This window comes from Streptopelia decaocto, assembly GCF_964273445.1.
Source record: "Streptopelia decaocto genome assembly, chromosome: 7".
NCBI classification, from domain to species: domain Eukaryota; kingdom Metazoa; phylum Chordata; class Aves; order Columbiformes; family Columbidae; genus Streptopelia; species Streptopelia decaocto.
Genome location: NC_138661.1, coordinates 33082160 through 33106422, shown reverse-complemented (window position 1 = coordinate 33106422; position 24263 = coordinate 33082160). Strand labels below are relative to the sequence as shown.

General features: G+C 43.1%; 1 protein-coding gene across 1 annotated transcript in view; it reads left to right on the top strand.

The window, feature by feature from the left end:
- The first annotated feature begins 4298 nt into the window (after positions 1-4298).
- The window catches only part of MEIS2 (Meis homeobox 2), a 173043-nt gene continuing 153078 nt past the window's right edge, over positions 4299-24263 (top strand). Inside the window, exons 1-7 of the mRNA XM_082058561.1 lie at positions 4299-5133; positions 6162-6394; positions 7938-8079; positions 8638-8688; positions 9456-9506; positions 10426-10575; positions 20707-20821. Of these exons, the coding sequence (XP_081914687.1) occupies positions 5122-5133; positions 6162-6394; positions 7938-8079; positions 8638-8688; positions 9456-9506; positions 10426-10575; positions 20707-20821 (754 nt within the window). The 5' untranslated portion in view covers positions 4299-5121. The remainder of the gene's footprint in view (positions 5134-6161; positions 6395-7937; positions 8080-8637; positions 8689-9455; positions 9507-10425; positions 10576-20706; positions 20822-24263) is intronic.

Sequence of the window (24263 nt, the reverse complement as noted above, 5' to 3'; positions counted from 1 at the left end):
ACGCGAATTTAATAAACCAGATTAGCAAATAGGTGCTTTCCACCAATTCTAGGAACTGTAAAGTAAATCTAGCCTAAATTAGCCATCAGACCAGAGCGTTGCCTACAAGAAGTGCAGAAAATTTCCAAAGGGGTCCAATAGGATTTCATGCAAGCACGGCTTGTTTCCCCCCAAAAAACTTTCTATTTGCATTAAATCTTGCGCTAGGCACACACGCACCTACAAAACAGTGTTTTAAGATCCCCGGTGGAATATATTCTTGAAATCTGAAATATTACCTGTTGTGCTATCCGCTTTTGCAAGGCTGTGGAAAAGGAGAGAGAGAGAGGGAGCAAGCGAGCGAGAGAGGCATCTCTCAAAGCCAGCAAAGGACTAAGATGCCACACTTCGGAAAAGCTGATTGAAAACAGACTCTTCTTAAGTTTTAGAGGATTTTCTCTCTCACTCCCTCCGAGGGCTAAGAAGCCGATTTGGGAGTTTGAAGGGAATAGATTTCAGCGTCCATATTTGTTCTGGTGCACTTGTAAAATGCGATTTGAAGAGGATCTTTAGCCCTCTGATTGTCTTTGTATTGTTTTTCTTGAAACGGATCTTTTGCCCTTAATGAATCCCCACACAGCTGGACAGCTCCTGCTCGGACACTGAGAGCGCTAACCCCAAACTGACCCCAATTTGACACCACAAGATGAAATTTTACCGCCTGTTAAAACCATTTCCAGCCTCGGCAAAAGGAGATGGCTGTTGACTGAGATGCACTTCCATACCGGACACCTCATTTCTCTTTGGACTTTTGAGCCGATGTTAAAAAAAAAAAAAAGCCAAAACACACACACGCTCCCCACCGACTCGTCTCTCACACTTTTCCTGGAAACAGCCTTCGCTGTGAAAGTGATGCACGAGAAATGGAAATTGGCCAATTTAGTTTTCCCGAATTAGTATGCTTTTAAAGAAATATGTCACTAGGCTGGGAAAAAATAAAAAATGACCTAAGAATGTGGAAGCCCTCACCCCCTGCTTGCACGTATCCCATTTTCCTCCGAGTGCCCAACAGCATCTTTGTTAATAGCTGAGCACTTTCATTTAAAGGCGCTAAAATGAGATTCCTTTTTTAATGGCTAAACTGTAGCGCTTTATAAACCATGTTCTCTCTGTGCTTTAATCCACTGGGATAGTGAAGAGGAAAAGGGCTTCAACTCTTTTCACGGGGAAAAAGACACAGGAGGAACATGAAAGCCCTTCATTTACCATATGAAATTTCACTTTCTATCAAGTTAAAATAATTTTTAAAGTTGATCCCTGTCCCAGATTACACACATGCACAGCAGGACAAGCCAACGCAGGGGGTTAATTAGTTTAGGAGGGACAAGGAAAAAAAAAAAAAAAAAAAAAAAAAAAACAAAGGTGAAAGAAGCAGCACTGAACACTGCAAAAACCTTTGGCTGCTTTTTTTGCAGCTTTGATTTTAGATTGCTTTCTAACAATTTCTTAGTCAATAAAACCAAGACCTACAGGGACTTACATGAAAAACAGAATTATGAAAAAGAAATCAGGTCTAAAATTAAATCCATAGCAATTAAGATCTTTCTTCTATGGCAGACAAGTCATCTAAGAACTCCTTTTTGAGAAGAAAAACGATAAACCTCTCCTATGGCTTGAGATCTGAACAAATATATAGAGCCTTCAATAGAGCTAGATTACTTTTGCACGGCCACATTACATGGAAAGACCTCTTCTATTTGAAACTATTTGAAATAAAACACACTTGTGTCAAGTGGCAAGACTGTAGGTTTGCACTGCCTTAGTTAAAAAACAAGTTTGAAAACTACAAATATTTAAAATACATTCTCTAAGGTGGCTGTATGGGCTGTATTCACAACCAAATGATTCCATGCAAGTTTAGAAATCTGGCATCCTTGGGGCAAAGGGTGAGTGGGACAGAAAAAACCAAATAGCTTTCACCGATTACTAGATCTCTTAAAAAATCTGTTAGAAAACTACAGCTGTAAAAGTAGGAAAGGATTTGCATAACCTACTGCTCTGTAGGTCTCTGCGCACCCAAAGGATTAGCCAAGCATTCATTACCATGAATATCTTGAATTACGTTACCGATTTATACGACAGAGTATAAAATACTGCACAAGAAGACTGGCTTTTTCCCTGTGAAATGAATCGACTTAACCACTGCTTGAAAGAGATCTACATACTAAGGGCATTTTTACTCACCTCTCTTTACAGTCCCGTGAAAGTCAGTCACAGCAATTCGGTTGTTCTTAGGACTAGCTTTAATCTTGGAGGAGATCCTCTAGGAAAAAAACAACGGGTCTGCTCTCTCCGGCTTCTGGCGGGTTTTAAGCAGGGTACAATTCTGGCTAAAAGTAGGAGAAGGACTTTTCTCCTTATTCCCTCTATATTTGTGAATAGAGCCCCGCTCTGCAGGGTTCGGCGCTATCGGAACACACAGGAATGCCCACTGGCGTTTGTCAGCCCTCCACACTATCTTTCTTTATATGTGAGGGCTGATTTCCCGCAGACATCATTGTTATGATGGCTCATTTAATCAAACTGTTTAATTGCTCCGGTAATCACTATCATCATCACAGGTACTCAATCATTCATCATTTTGGAGGGGTTTATTGACCTCTGGAGCTCATTCCGTACGCCTATTAAAATCAGGCCAAATATCTATAACTACCCCTTGAGTAATTTTCTTAAAGTTAAAAAAAAATCTTAAAACCATCGTCATCATCACGAAAAGCAAAACAAACGCAAATAAAAACTATTTGAATAAATCATATTTTTCCTGCCGTGTATTTTTAAAAGCCATCAATGTATGAGGCCACATTCACAACTGGGTACATAATCATTGATAAATCCCACTATTAACGGTATAGTCTGTTTTAGATTTTATGTGCAGGGGACCGTGAACGAGGGTGGGGGGTTGGGAGGACAAAACTGCAGCAATCGATAGTTTGACCATCGCTCCTCCCCTAAACTTCAAGCATCCCCCATGATTGATGATCCCGGGTAGCTTTGGTAATTGACTGCTCGGAGGTAAGGCACGGTTTAGCTCCGGCAAAGTGATTGGGCGAGAGAAACACACCAAAATTAACGTCTGTGTGTGTGCGTGCGTGTGTGTTTGGAAAAGTTCATTTGGTGCTCAAGGCTGGGGGGTGCATCATCGCACTTAATTTGCTAAATAACCCCATTGTAATTAGCACTACCATTAGAAGGCATTACCGAACTAATACTTCAGCACGCATTCCACAAGCGCAGCGTCGATATACGGCAAAGTCCAGCAACATACACACGTAAATACAGCGCTCGCCGCCGGATCCGCTCAAAAAGAACATGCAAACAAAAATCTACATAACATCTGGATCTCTCCTACAAAAGGCTGAGCATGACTTTGTTTTTAAGCCCTTTTCAAAGCCTGGCAGCCTAATCGCAAAACTAAAAAGGGATTTCCCCCTCTCCTCCCCCCCGCGCATCTCCCCCCAAGACATCCACAGCGCGCTTGATAGCAGCGATCACTTTATGAAGAGCGGTGCCAAACACGGTTTGAATGAGGCTTTCTCGTCATGCCCTGGAAAATTAATTTTTAGAAAAGCACAATGAATTGTCAAAGGAAAGAAACCACACTTGCAACATAACATGCTGGAGGAGAGGCGCGTACTTGGCCGGAGCAGGCTCGCTTCCCGGGGAAGATCAACTTTGCGCGCCCCCCCCGTACGCTGTAGCTCTCCGTGCCCCAGGACTCGCATACTCTTCGCCGCAACAGCGATAGCCGGCGATTTAAATAAATAATTCAGCGCATAAATCAGACGCTAAACATCGCGGTTAATCGGAAGGTATTTTGTTGCTAAAATAATCTAGCGCAAACCAACCCGGGGCTGGGCTTCTATCGCACTTTTCTTCTCGCTCTCTGCAGTTTTCCCCTGCCTCTCCCCCCTCTCGCACACACGCACTCTCCCTGTCCTTCCTCCCCTCCCTCCCTCCCTCTCTGCTCCCTCCCTCCCTCCCTCCCTCTCTCTCGCACGCTCGCTCGCTCGCTCCTTCCTACACGCGTTGCTCCGCTCGGGGCAGGGGCTGCTGCGCGGCTCCCCCCGCGCGGCGCCGCGGCCGCCCTGCCGCGCGCTGCGCATCACCGGCGCTCCGCCGGCTGGGCCGCCCCGCGCCCCGCGCCCGCGCCCCGCGCCCCGCCGCCGCTCCCCGCCGCTCCCCGCCGCCGCCGCTCCCCGCCGCCGCCGCCGCCGCCGCCGCCGCGCTGCAGGACTGGCTATGGCCACCACTACTTCCGGGTTCCGTCACTTCATTCTCCCGCCGATCAGCGCTGCAAAACTGAGCCTCTTCTATAAGGCAGCCAGCAGCCAACCTGCCAACACTTACTGACACTCACTCATCTCAGAGAGCGAGAGAGAGAGGGAGACAAAATACCTACCGGGAGGAGGAAAAAAAAAAAAAGAGAGAGGGGGAAGTCCGGGCTTTGCAAACTATTCAATTTTTCTTCGCATCTTTCCCCATCCCCCTTCACAGTACTTAAAAAAAAAAAAGAAAAAACAAACAAACAACAACAAAAACCAGCCCTATAGCGATCCTAAAAGGCAAAACCCGAGCGCGGAGTTACTGGAAGAAGAAACCGGGGTTAAAAAGATTCCTCCTCTCTTCTTCATCATCATCAACCATCATTCATTCACTACCTTGACATTCCCTGGCTTTGATTGACAGCTGGAGTGGCAAAAAGCCATGAGACACGACAGTTTGGTTACATGTGGGTTGCTGACGGGCCGATCGTAACCTTCAGTTTGGGGGCTTGACAATTTTTTTTTTTTTTTTTCCTTAGAGAAAGAAAAAAGGAAAAAGAGAGAGAGAAAAAGGAAAGAGAGAGAGAAAAAAGAAGAAAACACAGAAACTCATCGTGGTTCTTGACTGTTTTTTATATATTGTTGTTGTTGTTATTGTTGTTATTATTATTATTTACCCATATTGGAGGATAGGAGAAGTCTATAAGTGGGTTGCAAAAAAAAAAAAAAAAAGGAATCTTCTTCACTCTAAATCACTTTCTTTGCTGGACTGGGATATTAAATATACGACACATCCAGGAGTTTATTGGAGCGCAGACTGATGGCGCAAAGGGTAGGTTTAAATCTCCAACACTTACCTATATATAAATCCTCTCTTAAGAGGGGCCTGTCCGATTTGCTCTCCTCTGTTGCTGCTGATGATGGCGGCCACTATTAAAAAATAGCAGCAAAAATTATTCACTAGCTTTTTGTGTGTGTGCGTGAGTGTCTCTCTGTGTGTGTCTCTCTCTGCAATTGTTCCACGCTTTTTTCCTCTCTAGCTTTTCCCCCAGCAGCGCGATTTCCCTGCTCTCTGCCTGCTCAGTAGCACGGGTTTCACAGGGGAAAGCTCGCTGCTGCTGCTGCTGCCGTTACAGCCGCTGCCTAGGAAAGACTAAGAAACACATATGTGTGTTTGTGTATATACGGACGTATATATGTGTATACACATATAGCTGCCTTCTTTTTTTTTTTCTTTTTTTCTTTTTTCTTTTTTTTTTTTTTTTGTCTCTGGCTTTGACAAGGACAAGGGGAATTGCTTCTAAATAATGTTTCTGGTAACTTTCAGATTATTTCCCCCTTTATCTTCCCCCCTCCCCCCCCCCGATGCACCCTAACTTTATTCTCCCTTTCCCAGTGTTGATTTATTTATATAGTTGCTTTTGATTCTGCTTGTTTATTCATTTATGTTTTATTTTTTTGTCCTTCCTTTCTAATGCAGAGTAACTCTAGTTTCTCTCCTCCGTTTCCTTCCTTTTCATCCCCGTTTCCTTGTTAGGGCTTCTCCTGCCCGTGCTGAAGAGGACCATCTCCCCCCGCACACACAGGCACACACACTTTCCCCCTTTACCTCTCCCTGCACCCCCACTCCTTCCTCAGCCTCTCCAGCCCCTGCTCCCGATCCCTGTTGATTTTCATTTTGCACATTTCTCTCTCTGTTGTGGCTGTTCTTGTTTTGTTTTGCTCTGTTCGTGTCTGTCCGGGTGCTTTACTCTCTTCTGACTTTTGTTGTGTTTGTTTGTTTGTTTTTTTATTCCTCTCTTCCCCCCCCCCCCCCCCCCTTTCTCTTTCTTTCTTCTCTTCCGGCCCGTTTTTTGACAGTACGATGAGCTGCCCCACTACGGCGGGATGGACGGAGTAGGGGTGCCGGCGTCCATGTACGGGGACCCCCACGCCCCCCGGCCGATCCCCCCGGTGCACCACCTCAACCATGGGCCGCCGCTCCACGCCGGACAGCACTACGGTGCCCACGCCCCGCACCCCAATGTCATGCCGGCCAGCATGGGCTCCGCTGTCAACGACGCCCTAAAGCGGGACAAGGATGCGATCTACGGGTAGGTGCCGCCGGGCCGCCCGGCGCCATGGCCCGGCTCCGCAGCGCCGGTGCCCGCGGAGCGGCGAGGGCAGGAGCGGGGCGGGCGGGCGGCGGGGGCTCCCGCGGGGACGCGGTGGCGGGCGGCGGAGGAGAGCCGAGCCCCGGAGCGGGGCGGGGGGGAAGCCCCGGTGAGAGGGCGGCGGTCGGGGGGCCCCCAGCCGCCCGCTCCGGAGGGAGACCCGCGGGGTGGCATTGCCACTGCTGGCAATTTCGGGGCGAGTGCAATCCCAGCCTGACTCTTAGCTGAGGTGCCAGCACCCACGGGAAACGGGTCCTGGAAAAACAGACCTCTCGGGAAGAGAGGCTGGACTGGGGGAAGTGGTGTTGCCTTGTCCTTTTTTTTTTTTTTTTTTCTGTTTTTGTTCCCCTTTGTGGGTTTTTGTCTTTCTGGGAAAGGCCCCAGTTAGGAGTTCAGGCAGGAGAGGCGGCTCTCATTGCTCTGGATTTTAGTCGGAGAAGTGTTGTTCTGGTGTTCTCCTTCGTGCCATAATAACAGTTTTCCAACACTGTAAATAAAAAGCCACTCACATCTCGGAAGGTAGTAAGAATAAAAGGGATTCGCTCTCGCAAGCAGCTCTTCTCTGAGACAGAATGAATAAATACATTGGGGGCACTGAGTTGGGCTTTCTGTTTAGGAAAGGAAGAACAAGATGAAAAAGAAACATGTAGCAAATAAAACTCAAACCTGTGCTAGGGTATTTCTTGTGGAGAATGACACTGATTCCCTTCAGTGTCTTTTAGAAAAAATACTAAATTTTCCTAAAAGGAAATATAGTAACATATATGACAGAGTGTGAGGCCTTGATCAGGCACCAAATGGGAAAAGAGACAAATGCATGCTTACTACTTAGCTCGCAGATTAAATATATACATTTTTTCTGACTACCCCAACTATGGGAAAATATTTCGCAAAGTGCTCCCTCGCTCCACTCCCTCCCCAGCTCACTTATCTGGACAGCTGGTATTTTACTTGGGTGTGCTTCCTAAGCCAGGAAACTTCACCACATTTCTGTTACCAGGCCTCTTGAAAAATAAAATTACGTATTAAGTAGTTTGCAGTTTGCCTAGCCGTGCTTCTCATTTTAGGTCATAGCTGGAGGGTAGGGATGGGATCTTCCAGGTTTCGCGTTATTTTAAGCTGTGTAGGATTCCCAGCTGAGCTGCTGCCTGCATGAGCGTGTTTGGTGCCTTGTGCGTTTGGCGGAGAGGTCACTTTTGTCCTCATCTGTGGGGACTACACGGGGGATGCGGCTCGGGCATCGCAATTCCAAAACGGAAAAAAAAAAAGAAAAGCCCACACCACCAAAAGCCGCGTTTTTATTTCAAAATGTTGTTCTCCCCTGCTCTGCCCGAAGCAGTACTGCGAGGCTGCAGAGCACGGCTGTGTCCTTGTGTCCGTGTCTGTGTGTCCGTGCATTAAAAAGAAATACTTGTTGATTAGAGCTCTTCTTTCTCCCTCTCCCCCACCCCCTCCCCTCTCTTTGTGTGCCACTGCCCGGTAGGCACCCGTTGTTCCCCCTCCTAGCTCTGGTCTTTGAGAAGTGCGAGCTGGCGACCTGCACGCCCCGGGAGCCCGGCGTGGCCGGCGGGGACGTCTGCTCCTCCGACTCCTTCAACGAGGACATCGCCGTCTTCGCCAAACAGGTCCGGCACCTATACCCCCGCCCCCAGCCCTTCCCAGCACTCCCGTCACGTCCTCAGCTCCTCGACCCACACGGCCGAGCGCTGGCAGGGGGGAGACCCCCTTGGACCCCCGCCCCTCCCGGCGCCCCCTCTCCGGCCGCCGCCGGGACGGGAGGGCAGCGGCGGGGTTTGCGCTGAAGGGCCGGCTGGTCCCGACCCTCCTGCGCCGGGAGCCCCTCCGCACTGCCGGGCCGAGCCTCCTGGCCCTCGCCCTCCTGCATTAATGAAAGGGAAGTGTAACCGTGCCCGAGTTTTGGAGGCAGAGGGAGCGAGAGGAAGAAGGCAGGAGACTAAAAAGAGAGGGCTCCTGTGGCAAGGGCGGCCGGCTCGGCACTGGGCTGGCAGGAGCGGTGCAGGGTCCTCTTCACAGCACGGGTGACTCCGGGGCGTCCAGCCGGGTTTTGATCCGACCTGTACCCGCCGGTTTTATCACAGGGCTTTTTTTTCCCCTTCAAGTGATTAGGTTACAGGCCTGAGGAGAGGAGTTGTAATTCACGCCGCTTTTTCTTCTTCTTGCAGGTCCGCGCTGAAAAACCACTTTTTTCTTCAAATCCAGAGTTGGACAATTTGGTAAGGCCTACTCACCCCTCTGCCCCGCTCCCATCCCGTCCTGCCCGACCCCGCTGCCAACTGCCGGCAAGCGCACTCCGCAGTCCGGGGCCTGGGGCAGGCGGGTGCCGGCCCGAGCACTCGGGCTGCGCAGGCTGGGGTGGGGGGAGAGTCGGGGAGCTACCGTCAAGAGGCTTCGAAGAGCTGCACTTTCAGAGTGCGCCGGGGCAAACTCTCGAACCCCAGCGCATTGCAAAGCTGTGTTTGAAAGCCGCGGGAAGCTGAAGTGAAGGAAATAACTGCTTAAGAGGAGAGAGCTGGAGATTCCTAACGTAATTCTTTTGCTAATGTGAACGATTTTAATATTCAAAGTGGCTAAATCCGCTTGTAAAGAAGATACCAAACTATTCATGTTCTCCTCCTCCCCCCCCCCCGCCCTTTCTCCCGCGGGCGGTGGGAGGGTGGGAGTGTGTGTTTGACTTCTCTGCGGACCCTCAGGGATAAGGGCCGAGGTGTTGAGAGGGAGCGAGGAAGAGAGGAAGAGGTTTTCTCCAAGATCGCGGTAATAAAGCACTAATCACCGCTCCTGGAATAAATATGATAAAAATCAAGTGCTTAGGTTAAAGTTGATCAAAATTGTTCAAGCGTGACCAATGAGCTAAAATCCTGGATAATGACTGCGCGCCCTGACAATCCCCTTCTTCCCCTTGCCCGCTTGGGCTCTCAGCTCTGCACAGCACCCGTGCTCCTGTCTCCCACGTAACCCCTTGCTCAAAACTTTCTTGCAGATGATCCAAGCAATACAAGTACTAAGGTTTCATCTTTTGGAATTAGAAAAGGTAAGAGTCACGGAGGTGGGCGGGGGGCAAGCCATTCCTTCCCTAGCACCTCTGTCCCTCCCAGCACCCCCCCACCCCCCTTGACTGTTTGGCTGACTTGTAAACATGGCCAGAGGAGACAGGGGAAACGCAGTGTGGTGTCGTAACCTGTGCCATCAGAGCATGTGACACTCGACAGCCATGCCCAGCCCAGACCGGCTGTTTTTGTTTTTGTTTTTTTCAGAGTAATTTCAACCGAGTCATGAAATGTGTATGTTATTAAACCCCTTCCATCCTTCTTATCCCTTCCTTCAGCAGAAACTGTTTTCCTGACTCGGAAATAATATGTTTAACGAAAAGAGAAATGAAAGCACTCCTGCATTTCTCCAGCTCTGGCAGGCGTGTTAACCCCAAGCAAGCACTAAATGTTTGGAAGAGGCAGGGGGCCCCTGCGCGGCGTGGGGAGGGGGCTGTGCCCTGGGACGAGAACGACTCTTCCCACAGCCTGCGCGAGTACCTTCCTTTTGCTGCTGCCGGCCACACAGACCTTACTTTAGCCCCAGTTTAAACCGATCCTGTCCCGAGTGACTAGTTGTACCTGCATGGGCTGTGTGGATGTTCCAGAGGTACCGCCCGAGTCCAGCTCCCAGTGTTCTGATGTTATCGTCAAATCGGATTTTCTTTTGCACACCAGACTGAGCCCACTATCTCTCTCTCTCTAACTTGTTGCTGCGGCAAGTCTCTAGAGAATAATATGTGCTGCAACAATTTCTCTATTGTTTCCTTGCCGTTCAACTGTTGTGCCCCTTAATTAGAGTAACTTGTGGAGTAGATGAGAGGGTTGTTCTTGCTGCCCCCCCCACCCCCCAAAAAAAAAAAAAAGAGTTGCAACCTGATATTTTGCCATTATTGATGCTATTATTTTCGTTCCTCTTTTCAGGTTCATGAATTGTGCGATAACTTCTGCCATCGGTACATTAGTTGTTTGAAAGGAAAAATGCCAATAGACCTCGTTATTGATGAAAGGGATGGCAGCTCCAAATCAGACCACGAAGAACTCTCAGGATCTTCCACAAATTTAGCTGATCATGTAAGTCTTTCTGATTTCTTTATGGCACTTTTAAAGACTTTCACCTGCTTAGGAGGACTTGTCCCCGATTTCATTGTTTTGCTGCTGTTGTCTATGAGTAGTATTATTATTGCTACTTTAACCTCTTGCAACCTCGGATCCCATCTGTACTCTTTCTTCCCTCTCGCTTTGGAAAGTTGTAGAAATGCAAAATGTTCCTTCTGTTTCTATCTGTAAAGCAGCGAGTTTGCAATGGTTTGTATAGTTTCCTGGTCTGGGTGGCTTGCAGAGCTAGCAAACTGTCGGTTTGATGTGAGATCGGTGCTTTCTCTTCTTCTTTGCCAACTCTGTAATCAATGCAGCAATGTAAGGAAGCAGAGACAGGAAAGTTAGGGAGAAAGTTTGCTGATTTGCTCCCCCCTCCCCTCTCGTGGGGATGACAAGTGATGAGAATTATTGGCAATACTATATTGCATTAAAAAAAAGGGGTTAGCACATTAGAGTTTCCAATGCTTGTGCTTTATAGCAACTTATTGTCAGAATATGGACTTATTGCCAAGCGCCTGAAGCATCTTCATAATAAAAGACAGTAACCTTGATGAAGCAATTATTAACAATGTATTACAGAAAGCTGGAGAGAATGATGATTGAGTAACCGTAGGTTAGCGTTGATTTTAACACTTTAGGAGTTGGTGAGTTAGTGTTATGTGTGTAGGACTGAACGTCGGTGTGCGTGGTGAAGAGAGTGCCTTTGTTTTTCCGGGTTTTGAAGCGACTCGTGTGATCCTTCCAAAGACGTAAACGCGGAGAGACTTCGGGATGTGAACGGAGAGATTGCAGCTGGTACCGCAGAAAAGGGAAGGAATAGCTCTGGTTAAAAAGAGTGGGTGTGAACTCTAGTTTATTTATAGGAACGCTTCCCTGGGGGGAAAAGGGGTTTACACAGTTTTGGATTCAATTGAACTCATAATCTAAATGATACAGTCTAATATTTTAGCGGTTGAAATATTAATTTAACACCCGGTGTGAAGTTAAACATGCTTTCTGCACAGGCGCCTGCCTTTATTTCCCAGTGTGTTAAGGAGAGTAGCTGCAAGCCCAGGGAGAATGAGCTTTCTAGGAGCTTTTGTTTCCTTTGAAAACCTGTTGTTTGTGTGTGTATTTGATAATTACGCTAGACCTGGACTGAAGCTTAATTGGGAGATAAAATAGTAATAAATTCTTCTAAATGCCCCCCTTCTGGCACGACTTAGTTCCAGAGCCCGAGAAATATTTTTGGACCCAAGCCTTAGCTTTCATTTTCTCATTTGTGTTCGGTAAACATTGAAGGACAAGGTTTTTGCAATGTTTTACATTTTAAATATCTTATTTTGAGAGAAAAAAAAAGATGTATGCTGGGGTTCCTGAAAGTTTCTCTGCTTATCAGCTATCTCACATGTAGATAATAAACTCTATGAGGCATGACACTATTTCAAAAATATTTGGTTTATGTCATTTCACAACCCTAAATTCATGTGCATAAGCATTCTGGGAGACTACTACGAAATAACTTGAAATGAATGGCAACCTGAAAGATACGAGGTCATTGTGTATCATTCAGAGCAAGAGAAAAAAAAAAAAAGAGGATACATATTTCTCCAGTACAGTTTCTTTACAAGACTGTGTTTCAAGTGGAAGTGTAGAAATGGAGCATGCTTATGTTTATATTGAAGAGATTAGATAAACTAGCCTGTTTAGGGTTCTAGCAGATGGCGAATGCTCAAGCCAATTTGCAGTGCGCCATTATAATATTTAAATTCACACACAATGATAGGACAGGGGTGGAGGGGGTTAGCATTTTGATAATTTGATAAGTATTATCTTCCCTAAGAAGAATCTCCACTTGCTTTTGTGGCCCAAAAAACAAACTCAAATAAATATGACAACCCATTTATCTTGCACCCGTTAGGGTTTACCACTTCATTGGGTATTATAATTTAAAGCCTTTTATTTCCTGGAGATTTGAGCTATAACATTTTTACTTTAGCCCCCTGCTATTTGTTTTGAAAGGAAGCAATAATTTGTGCAACCAGAACACCAACTGGGAAATGAAGAGTTGTATCACATAGTTACATTTTATTCATGCGTTTTGGGAGACGTGTCTCCTTATTGGATTTTTTTTTTTTTTTAATATTGGCTTGTTTTCCTAAAAAAAAAAAAAAAAAAAACCAAACCAAAACAAAACAAACCTTTAACACTCTTTTATAGTTTAGTCAAACTACTGTGTGTGTACACATTTGTATTTACACTGTACAAGGTACCAGCAGGAAGAAATCCACTTTTATTCATAGAGAAATAAAAGCTTTAAAAATGGCTAAAATAAACATGCCATACTATCAAAAAATGAGCTATCTTTTGTGAGCATCTACCTGAAAAATGTAGTAGTTCAAGCATGCAAATTTGTCCAATTTGACTCTCCAGGTTTATTTTTTCATTTGCTTTGATATGCATATTTAATATATAGCCTCAGGCTAGATCTCATTTGGTGAAAGTTGGTGCAGGGGTGATGATGAGCCACTTCAGAAGGACAGAGACAGCATGTTGTTTCCTCTGTTTTATGTATTGGCCCTCTATTCTGATCCACGGGTCTTCCCCTCCTGGTTTTATTTGCACATGAAATACGAGGAGCATTTCGACTGATTGGCTATGAATACTGATAGCCAAAAAGAAGTGTAGTTTAATTTGTTGTGTGCCAAGGTTTCTCTTGTGGAGGTGACAGTTTGTGACAGCTGTTTGACACCCCAAATACCCATACACCTCTATTCATATTAAGTGCTAGAAAACCACACCGTGTGTGTTTAATATGAGTGCGAGGGATAGTACTGGTGATGGTGGCATTGCTGACCTAGGAGCTAAGGCAGGTCTGAGTTTTATTCCTGTGCTAGACCTGAAAACGTAGCAGAAAGAAAAGTAACAGAAAGAATTGCAGGATTAGCCAATATCTACTATAAGACTTTAAATGGGGTACTCAAAACAGTGCATGCTTCCCTTTTCAAAATATACTGCTCTACTATTTATATAACTTAACTGGAGACCAAAACAAAAATCAACAAAGAAATGAACTCTTCAGAGGTACACCTGTGCTGGGAAAAGGAGACAGCTGTAAGTGGTTGTGCTATATGTGTTTGGTAATAAATGTGTTTATCAAATTTTATTTTAGTGCGCTGTTAACTCTTATGTAATACAGTAAGTGTAAAGGGTCCAGGGACTTGGTAGATCAAATAGTGCAGTGCTGGCCACAAGAAGCTGAAAGTTTTGTTATTACTCTGGTGTGTTTAGTAAATATAACAGCCCGTAATTAGTGTTTGAATTTTTAACACCCTCATATTTTTTTATTGCTCTGAGGTATTAGCTGTAGATGGGAAGAAGGTAATTACAGCTATGCCCTGGTTGAACCAGATCAGTTAGCGGAAAAAAAAAAAAAAAAAAAAAAAAGGAGGAAAGAAAACTTTCCAGCTGCAGTTCAAGTTGAGTTTCCCAGCACAGACAATTTATTATTGTTCAATATAAACATTCTGGGCCCTATCCTGCATTCTGTGTTCAGCCTAAAATATCTGTTGAGATTGCCAACAAATCTTCCCCCCGTTTTGAGCTATTTAAATCTGAAAAATGTGATAATTGTAAAATTTGGAGATTTTAAAACTGCATATGATAATATTTTGTACTTTAAGTGCATTTCTTTTGTACCTGGCTTCACCTGATGCCACACAATTCTTCCTTTAGCACAAGCCTACTTTGAAGCTTAGTAATTCTTCTCTAGAAATTTATGTATCTCCTTCTGCTGGCTTTTGTGGGAGCAGGATCAGGGCCTCAGCCTTTTTTATATTTATGTGTTCTAGTAAATTTGCAGCTGAGAGGTAATAATATACAGATCATAATTCATAAAATATAATTAAAAATGGATAGAAATATACATACCTCTCTTTTTTATAAAAGGACTATTGACAAATTAGAAATTTGATGCGTTAGCTGTAGAAAAGAAATATTAGTCTGAATATTAAATCTTTCAGCTCTCAGATGGGGAAATACTTTTATTTAGTACTTTTGGACATCCAGACATTTTAGATTTCTTTAATACTTCTTCTCAAAGAATGGTCTGTGCAAATTCCTGACATCCTGCAGATGAGAACAAAAAAAAAAAGGGTAGTATATGCGTGTTCCAGTCACGTAATTAAATCTTTAGGTAAGATCTCACTGAGTAATGAGGAAGTAATTGAGGGCCTGATACCACAGTCTCCAGGTACGCCATACTTTGATGGACTTCAGTGGGATTTTTGAGAATGCAAGAAATGCAGGATCAAACCCCAAAGTTGCCCTTTCTGTTTGCATTGTGTCAGGAGGGAAACTAAGTAACAAACTTCAACAATAATAAGGCAAACTTTTTTCTTTAGTAAAAGATTTTCTTAGTATGTTGCTTAAGACGTAGGACGTTATGCTAGGCCCTGTGCTTTCTGAAGGGGAAAGGAGCATCAGGAACGTTCCGAGACTGTGGATAATACTGTATGTTTCCTCTTTTTGATGGGCTAAGGTACTCCACAACCAAAGGTACTCTAGAGCTCAAATCTGAGTGTTTTAATTTTAAACTGGTCTCTCTCAATCTGAATGGATAATGTACTTCACTATCTGTTTGACGCTGGTGTTTCCTCTTTGGTTTGAGTTGTCTTTCAATCTAGATGAAGTGTAGCCACACAGAATGAGGTAGAAGGTCAATTAAAAAAACAGCAATACCCTGATTTTTCAAGTCTCCGTTCCTTGCTGACAGGTGGATTACACGTCTGATTTCAATCTTAATTGGAAAATAGAAAGCACGCAGCTTTTCAGAATGTCGCCACGTCCTAGGAGTGTAAAAAATTTTTCCTGACTCTTTCCTCAAATGCAAAATCAAGGGACAAGAATTAAAACTTGTACGTATATACACATACATACACAGATATCTGATAGACCACTCCACCTTGTGTTTTATTTAAACAGTGTAATTCTGATAGGAAAAAAGTTATCATATTAAATATGCATCTGTAAGAAAACAGACATTAGTAATATCAGTAGTCCTTTTTAGAAAACATACATCATGTCAAAATTAGAGTTTTTCGTGGCTCATTTACTTATTGAAAATTTCTTTACATAGTAAGTTTATTATTATTGTGCTCCAGAACGATCTCGTAAGATACCATCCTGAACTTTATACATACAAAACATAGACACGGATGCACACAGAGAAACACACGTACATGTACGTATATAGGTTTCTGTGTCTGGCATAGTAAACGATCTTTTGATGTATGGTGGTACTTAGGTGGTATCAATCATGTCAGTCATTCCACTGTCTTTGCAGAAGTTACTTGTAAGAACAAGGTGACTGGGATTTGGCTTGTATTTGGGGGCAAAATGCCATCTCTATCAGTAGATCAGTTCAGTTTTGTGTTTGCAAAATTAATTTACCAGGGCAACCTCCAGACCTTTGAGTCCAGCCACCTTCACAAAGAATGAGCTCTGTAGCCATTGTAGTTTCTTTTACGAAAGTAAGCTGTGTTTTACTTGTTCCTGCAAGATCAATGGTTTTGTCCATTTCATCTGATAACATGTAAGAGCCTGATCCTGCCGCTGTTTTATACTTAAAGCTTTAGTTACCATCTGTGAGCCAAATCCTGCTCAACTTACTCACATGGGTATCAGCTGGCCTGATTAATTTTACTTCCTGGTTATAAATAAAAAGCAAGTTCCTTATGGTTAATTGAATCTTTAACTCCACCATAAAAAGCAGTGTGAGATCAGAATCAGCCTTAATGGGACTACATGCACTCACAAAAAATTAGCCAGACTTTGCCCAGTGGAAATTCTGGGCATACAAAGTAAGAATTGCAATTTGAAAGATGGTTATCCTATATCATACTCTCTATTACAACATTTTTGTTCAAGAAATCCTGTAGCAGTTAAAAATTCTTACAGTTTCCACCGAATTTGCATCATTGACAAAAGAGTAAGGCGTCAGATTTGCTTTGTATATCAGGAAACTCTTTTGTCATTTCTGCTGCTCTTTTCTAGATTTAGCAAAATTCAACGATGGTGCTAAATGTTTGTTGTTTTTTTTTTAACTTTCAAGGGAAAAAAACACAGGCAAAATTGTGTCTTCTAGGGAAGGCTGTGTGTGTAAATGAGAAACAGTGGATAGCAGCGGAGTGATCTCCTGTGGCCCTGCTAGTACAAGCTTTCCCCATATTGTCTCCTGCTTTTATATTAATTACAACTTACATTATCAGCTGCGAGTCTGTAGCCCAGCAAATAGAAAATACTGCCCCTGGAGACCTAGCTTCTTGTATCTATTTTCCATCTCCTTCTATTGTGCTCTACTCAGTATTCACTGCTTTTCTCCTGGTAACACTGCTCTTTAACACAATTAGGTAAGAGCAAGAGGAACACCATATTTGACTCCCAATTATTAAAACTACTGGGAATAGATACATGTGTACTGTTTACCTTCTGTGGTATCTGGCATTAGTTTAGGTCATATGTATGTGAAAATGTTATAGTATGCACACGTACACAAAACAGGCAATTGCACTTTGGCAGGCATCATCCACACTCTTCAGTGTTTCTGCAAAGTATATTACTAAACTTGCAAGAAGATATGAGAAGTCACGCTAACAGTTTATGTAATTTATCTAAAGCTGTCTGGTTTTCTGTGCTTTTGTGGTTTGTTTTTGATTACAGTGTGATAGCTTAGTACAAATTTCATTGAAATTAATAGAAAAAAATGCAATTAATGTTAGCGGGCTTTAAATCAGGATCCCTTTAGGTACCTAAATCATACTGATAATGAGTTTCTGGTGAAGTACTCTCTAGATGTGTCATTTTCCCTCATTTTTTTGGTGAAGAGATTCATAAAATAACTGCTTATGATTTGGCATTTGGCCAAGAAGTTTTTCTTGAGGGACACAAAGTTGGAAGCAGTCTAAGGGAGAAAAAGAGAAGTTCACTGACACATACAATAATCTTAGTCCAAAGCAAAAGAATGCTGCCTTTTTATGAGGCTGTAAACTCCACCCCTAGAGTTATTTGTCATTTTTTGTAATACTGAAGCCTAACTATTTCCCTCCCTTTCAAATTCCTCCAACGTTCTACCGTCCCATCTTGTAAATATATCATTTTATTATTTCTGTCCTTCAACAAAATTCTGTCAAATTGCTTCCTCAGAAAACTCTGTCACAAGAAATACATTGAATTCCCAATCAATACAGTCTGTCTTTCTAAAACAGGATCTACAAACTGAGGTCAAGAACAACTCAGCCTGGTAGACAGCAAGTGTTTTCAGCTGCAGAATGTCTTTTTCAGTGATCTTTTCCAAATCATTATAGTTTTGAAATGGAAAGGCCGATCTAGCTTTTGAAATACTGTATGATAGGTTTCGGATGACATTTGCCTTAAAACGTAGCCGAGGTGTTACCAGTTAATTATTGTAATTTTCATAGGTGTGATAAGAAGCTCCAACAGCAGCCAGCTTAAGAGAGCCTGCAGTGCATAAAATTAACATGACTCCCTGTGTTCCCTGGAAAGTTTAGCCTAGGTGAACATGTTGCAATTATTACATTTTCTAAAAGAAGGTTCCAGCCCGATGTTGGAGGGCTGAACTCATGCTATGCTATTGTTTCTTTCCTTTTTCATGTATTTCTTCTAGCTCTTTATCTGATTACCATCCGGCAAACAGCTGACGCTAAGAGGCTGCAGAGGGCTGAAGAGCTCCTGTCTGCTGTTTGCCTTCAGCTTGAAGCTATTTGAGTGGCTTCCTAACTCAGAGATAAAAAGAGAAGCTCATAGGCACAACTACGTTTTAATCCAGGCTGTAAAGAGACTTGCTCAGTTTTTGCATTTTATTTTCATCTGAACTTTTTGCTAACCTTATTTTCAACCTTTTCTTTTTTAATAATATCTGGGCTGCTTGAACTTTCAAGACTTCTCATCTTTCTTTTTATGCTTCTTTCCACCTGACTCTGTAAAATGCTGGTAAACTTTTTGTTTTGTTTTAAATGAAAGAAGGGGGGTGGGGGGGGGGGTTACAGTATTAATAGTAATTTCTGAGACCTAAATAATACAGCAACTTCAATTAATATAAAATATGTGGGGTTTTTTTTTTGTTGTTTGTTTGTTTTTTTCCCCCCCTCCTGTTGCAGTTCTATGTGACGAAAAGTAGATCAGTCTTCTAGGTGCTGGAGAGGGTGGTGGTTTTATGCCGTAAGTGCTGTAGTGCTGTCTGTTGTGCTGATAATGTTGGGCAAATTTCAGATCCTGGCCTGTGTTCTGATTTTACTGATGTCTTCCTGCCACAGAACCATGTACGTGGGTGCACATGTGTAAGGTGAAGGAGATTAGGATCCTTCTTACCCTTTGGTCACCTAGGGCTTTACTGGGAACCTTTTGAAGTTATGGGCCTTCGTCTCTGCTGTGATCTGGGTCAGACCCATTAGATTTATGTTACTGGGTATTGTAGCAAGCCGTTATTTGGCAGCTCTAGTTTGCGTTGCTGTAAAGCATGTGGTACTAATCAGTGCTAGGAGATTACTTTGAGACATTTCCATATATATTTTGGGACCTGATTCCAATCACACTTACACTGAATTTTACAATGGATAAATCAGTTGATTTTGTTGAACTTATTCCTACCACACGTCGGGCTAGATGAGGTCAGAATCAGTCCTGCTCAAAGAATTTATCCAAACTTGTTTCTTGCTTTCACAATCTCCTTGTACTTTAATAGTCAGGTGTTATTTCACAATGCAGATTTAAAACACAATCAAACCTAAGAAGCATTTATTTATTTAGGATTTTTTGTTTGTTTTGTCGTTGAATTATTATAAAGCACTTGATTCAAGTTGTCACATACAGGTGACAAGTAATGCAGGTCCAGCCCCTAGGCTGATCTGTTTCATGTGTTCTTGCTCTCTTTTTCTGCCAGAGGAAATTCCATCTCTTGCCTGCCTTCATGTGGTGCTGATAAAGCTCTTCCTGTACAGTAGAATTCCTGTTTTCCTTTAAGCAACAGCAGGGTATTGGGAATGATCAGGAAAGGGGAGGAGGACAGGAGGCGAATACACTCAACAAAGTAGCACTAAACTATAACATTAAGTTTTCCTCACTGATACTTTTAAATAGCAGCTTCTCACTCTGGGAAAGCCAATACTCAATAAATTAGAAAGCTCACATAAATCATGTGACTAAAGTACAGTAGCTGAGGTCTCAGCCCAGTTTTGCAAACTTTGTATGTCTGTCTTCTGTGTCATGTTTTATGCATAATAATGTAGAAAGAATTACATAAAAATCACTATACATGCTATTTTATATAATCACCTGGCAGTTATTCTTGACAATACTTGTAAGCGAACTGTTAGAGTGATACATCTAGAAAGTCTTTTGAAATGTGTCATATCAAGGTGATGGTGGGGGGTGAGGAAGCATCTTTCCTGGTACATAACATCTTTCAGAGAAAGCTTACTTTTTCCCTCACAACTTTGCATTTGCTTGAAGTTTTTCCATCATTCAGATGAGTGAGAGAGAGGGTAGGGTGTGAGGACACGACACGCTCCTCTCCCATGCACATTCGCATCTACTACATGAAACAGTTTCCCTCCCCTTCTTCTCCCTTCCATCCCTTGTCAGTATGGAAAAACAAACTGTGGGGAGACTGTTTGCATACCAACTGTCCTGCTATCCTGTGAACACCTAGTATCATAAACTGTGCAGGTAGATGCTCTTGCCCTTGTCCCCTTGTAGAGCTCATGAAGAAACATAAAAAGATTTTTTTTTTTTTTTTTTTTCCCTTGCTTGAAATATTCTTCTGCAGTGCTATTCAAACAATTAAATCCAGACAACTCTTTGGAAAGTTTAAAAAAAGAAAAAAAATCTGTCCTTTATTTTACCAAGTATATCTTTGTACCTCTTCTGCTTGTCTTTGCTGAAGAATTATTACACTGTGCAAACAGTATCGGTGTTTGGCACGCTTCACAAATGCTAATGTGTATACTTTTCCCCCCCTCCTCCCCTCTTCTCCCGGTTTTCTTTCTGTTCTTCATTTGCTATTGGAATGGGAACTGTGGAAAAAATTCCTTGGCACTCTGACACCAGAATCCCTCATCTTGGAGAGACCACGATGATGCAACCTCAACGCACTCGGCAGGCACACCGGGGCCCTCCAGTGGGGGCCACGCTTCCCAGAGTGGAGACAACAGCAGCGAGCAAGGTAAAAGGTCAAACTTTTTCCCTCCACAAAGTAGGCATGACTAAAATAACTCCAGCTTTTTTTATTATATCAGTACATCTGCCTTAGAGTAAACATGGAGTGGCAGACTTGCAGTATAATCAGCTGTAACTTAGGGAGACGGTATTTCCTTTTCCTAACCCACTTAGCTGCATTTTATTATTATTTCAAAGCGGAATATCTAATCTTCAAACAAGCTTTGTAATAACAATTGATTAGTTCTGCCAATTCCTTTACAAATTTGGTTATCTACAGTTTATTTTTGTGTGATGTAAGTAAACAGAATGACAGACATACTCTCCAGCTGTGATGCAGTTGTTTGAGCTGGGTTATAGACAGAGAATTTAACTTGTAGTTTTAGCTGGGGAAGAGACTCCTATATGAAGTTATGAAGCTGCTAAATTATATAAAGTAGAAGCAAAACCCAAATTGGATAGAAAAATGTTTCTTGCAATATTTGCTTGTACAGACTTGTTTTGGCTTCTGAAAATCTAAATTCAGAACGGAAAATAGAGATGTACCTGAACTGCAAAACCTCTACTGTATCTGTACAGTGAAGCCTTCTCCAGAGTTCAGGAGGTTTGGTTATTATTTCAGGGTTTTTTTGGTTTATTTCCTACTGTATTGCACCTTGTGTGTGGTCATCAGCATCCATGTTGAGTGAGTGTCAAAGGCTGTCATTCTGATAGGATCATGTTTTACACTTGCTCATTAGAGAGGTGTAAGTGACTCCAGAAGGTGCAAGAGTCAAGCTTCCGGTGTTAAAATTTGGGTAAAGATGTTCTACTGTCACTCTTGGATCTTGATTCAGAATTGATTTTGATATTTTTTTTTTTAAGAACAAAGTTTAAAGTGGGCTCCATTCCTGTTTTCTTCATAAACATGATAAGCTTCAGCTAGTGAGACATTACCTTTATAAGATTTTATGATGCACTTCCCCCATCTTGTGCATCTGCAGCATTTTGCCACAGTGTTTCCCTCACATGGGGGTTACACACCCGACAGAGCCAACCCACAGGTCTGTGTTCCAACTGGCCATGCAGGATCCCAAAACTGGAGAGGTGAGAAGCTGCCATGACCAGCCTCGCTCTGCGGGCCGCTTCCTGCCGCGACATTTGCCGCACTTAGGAGATGGAGCAGAGATGTGATTTCACGTCTCTCATGTGCCCTGCTGCTTGGCACAGAGCTAGATCCCCTCGTCTGTCTCTACCTGGTGTCGTATGCATTGCGATTCTGGGAACTTGTGAAGTTTGTTTCTGGTAGGGTGGTTTGGACTTGTCTCCTGTTTATATTAATTGTTTGTACTTTGGAAACCTTACTGCTGATAGGAAGCATCCTTGGCACAGTGTGTGATCCAATGGCAACATGAGTCACGCGGGATATTTTCTGGGTGGTTGGACTAGAGCTGTACGAGGCCCGCTGTGAACTGTCGCAGCTTCAGCAGCTGAGGAAAGGGAGAGCTTGACTGCTAAACAGCAAATCAGTGTTGTGTATTAGCTGGCCAAAGACTTTACTGTTCATCAAGTGTTTATGTTGTGTATTGTGGCTAAGATGCTTGGTGTAGCAGATGATAATTTGCATATTTAAAAGTGATTCCTCTGAGTCATCTGCCACAGCGTGTTTATTCCACAGCTAGGTAAGAAATTCCCTCATACCTGTATCTCCACTCTGTCGCAGCAACCCCTTAGAAACTAGAAGAGTTTCTTCATTGAGCTGTGCTTGAAGTAAAATGATCCCTTGTATCGACATCCAGGGATCTTACATTTCACTAGACTCCAAGCTTTGGTCATGTAACTCGGGGTGCTTGAGAAATATTGCTAAGTATGAGAAAAAGTAGTTGATGATAACTACACCGACTTCTTATTGGAGACTGAGGTTTCTGGTAATATATCCGATTTAAACAACTCTGTTACACTTTCTGTAGAAGGGGAACAACTGCTGAAGGGCCAAATTGATCACTAGTTCTGCCCAGTCTAGCAGGGTAAAACATTACTCATACGCTTCCCTTTGTGCTTATTTGGGCCTTTTAAAGGGAAGCAGCCGTCCAGTGGCAAATCAGCATTCCACTCAGCTGCTGGCAGCTGAAAGATGCATGATCCTACAGCACCAGCAAAATTCCCATTGGAGACAGCTTTGGATTGCTCTCCTTCTCTCAACCCTGGGAAAGACTAAATAGAGGGAGGTCTGTATTGAATTTTCCTTATGCTTCCTTGAGGGGGGCAGGGTTTACTTTATAACTCCTGAACTGGCAGTGAGTTGGTCCCAGGCAGTGCCAAGATGGGTAGATGCCCTCTTGAGATATTCTTGTGCAGTTACTTATTTGGGTAAACATAATTTCCCTGCAGTTTTGTCAAGACCTTCCACAAATTCTGCCTTAAACATTCCAGTTGCCCCAAAGGATTTCTTGGGAATGGGAGCTCATTGGAGAGTTTTGGGTTATAATAGCAACTTGTGTCTCCTTCATTGGTACATGGTAACAGCAGAGATTGATTCAAACTGAAGTCGGTCTCTTCTGGATTTCTGGATCTTGGGAACACTCCTTCCACTTGTGATTTTTTTTTTTTTTTTTTTTTTTGGCTGGGGCAGGAGGGTAGATGGGAAGGAGTTGGGTGAGTGATGACATTATTTTTGCAGACTTTCTCTGCAGGAGGTGGATCTGTTTATTATACAGAATAATCTATCCATCATTCTTAAAGTTAGAACCAAACAAGAAAGGTGTAGGTACTTTATGTTTATGGAGGGCAGTCTCTCCACAACAGTCTGTGACTGCCCTTTGGCATCAAAAGGGTTAATCTAGTCAATGTTTGGTGTTATTAGAAACATGCTGGCATTGAAAGAGTTAAGGAAAGGGCCTTCAGGCAGTAAATGTTGAAAGATTATCCTAATTTTATTAGTGGTGAGTGTCTATGTTGTTCTTAACATGTCACCTCACTTGTTCAACAGAAAACTAAGCTATACAACATATTGATCATCTAGCAAACTAAACTACTAGTGACCTGTGATCTACCAAGCATTTATTGACTTTATCCCAGTTCAGATCCACAAATGCAGATCAATGCCATGTAATACTATTTCAGAGAGCGGTAATTATATAGTAGGTCTGATCAACTTCCCCCCTGCCCTGGAAAGAGAAAGAGTTAAATATATCCAATAATAAAAATAAAACACTCTAAACATCTTACAAAGGAGAAAAAGAAGCAGCTGATTTAATGGTCTAATGAGGCCATCTTCCAGAGACTTGTTTTGTGTAGGGCTTGCTTTGACCTTTCGCTTTGCTCAGGAGCCCAACGCTTCATTTTTCACATTCTTGCAATTACGTTAACGCTTCAAGCATTTCTGACTCCAAGTCAGCTAGCAACACCAGGCATAACTCAACACTGTGAGTTTTTCTCCTCTCTGTAGATTCGTTAACAGGTCACTGAGG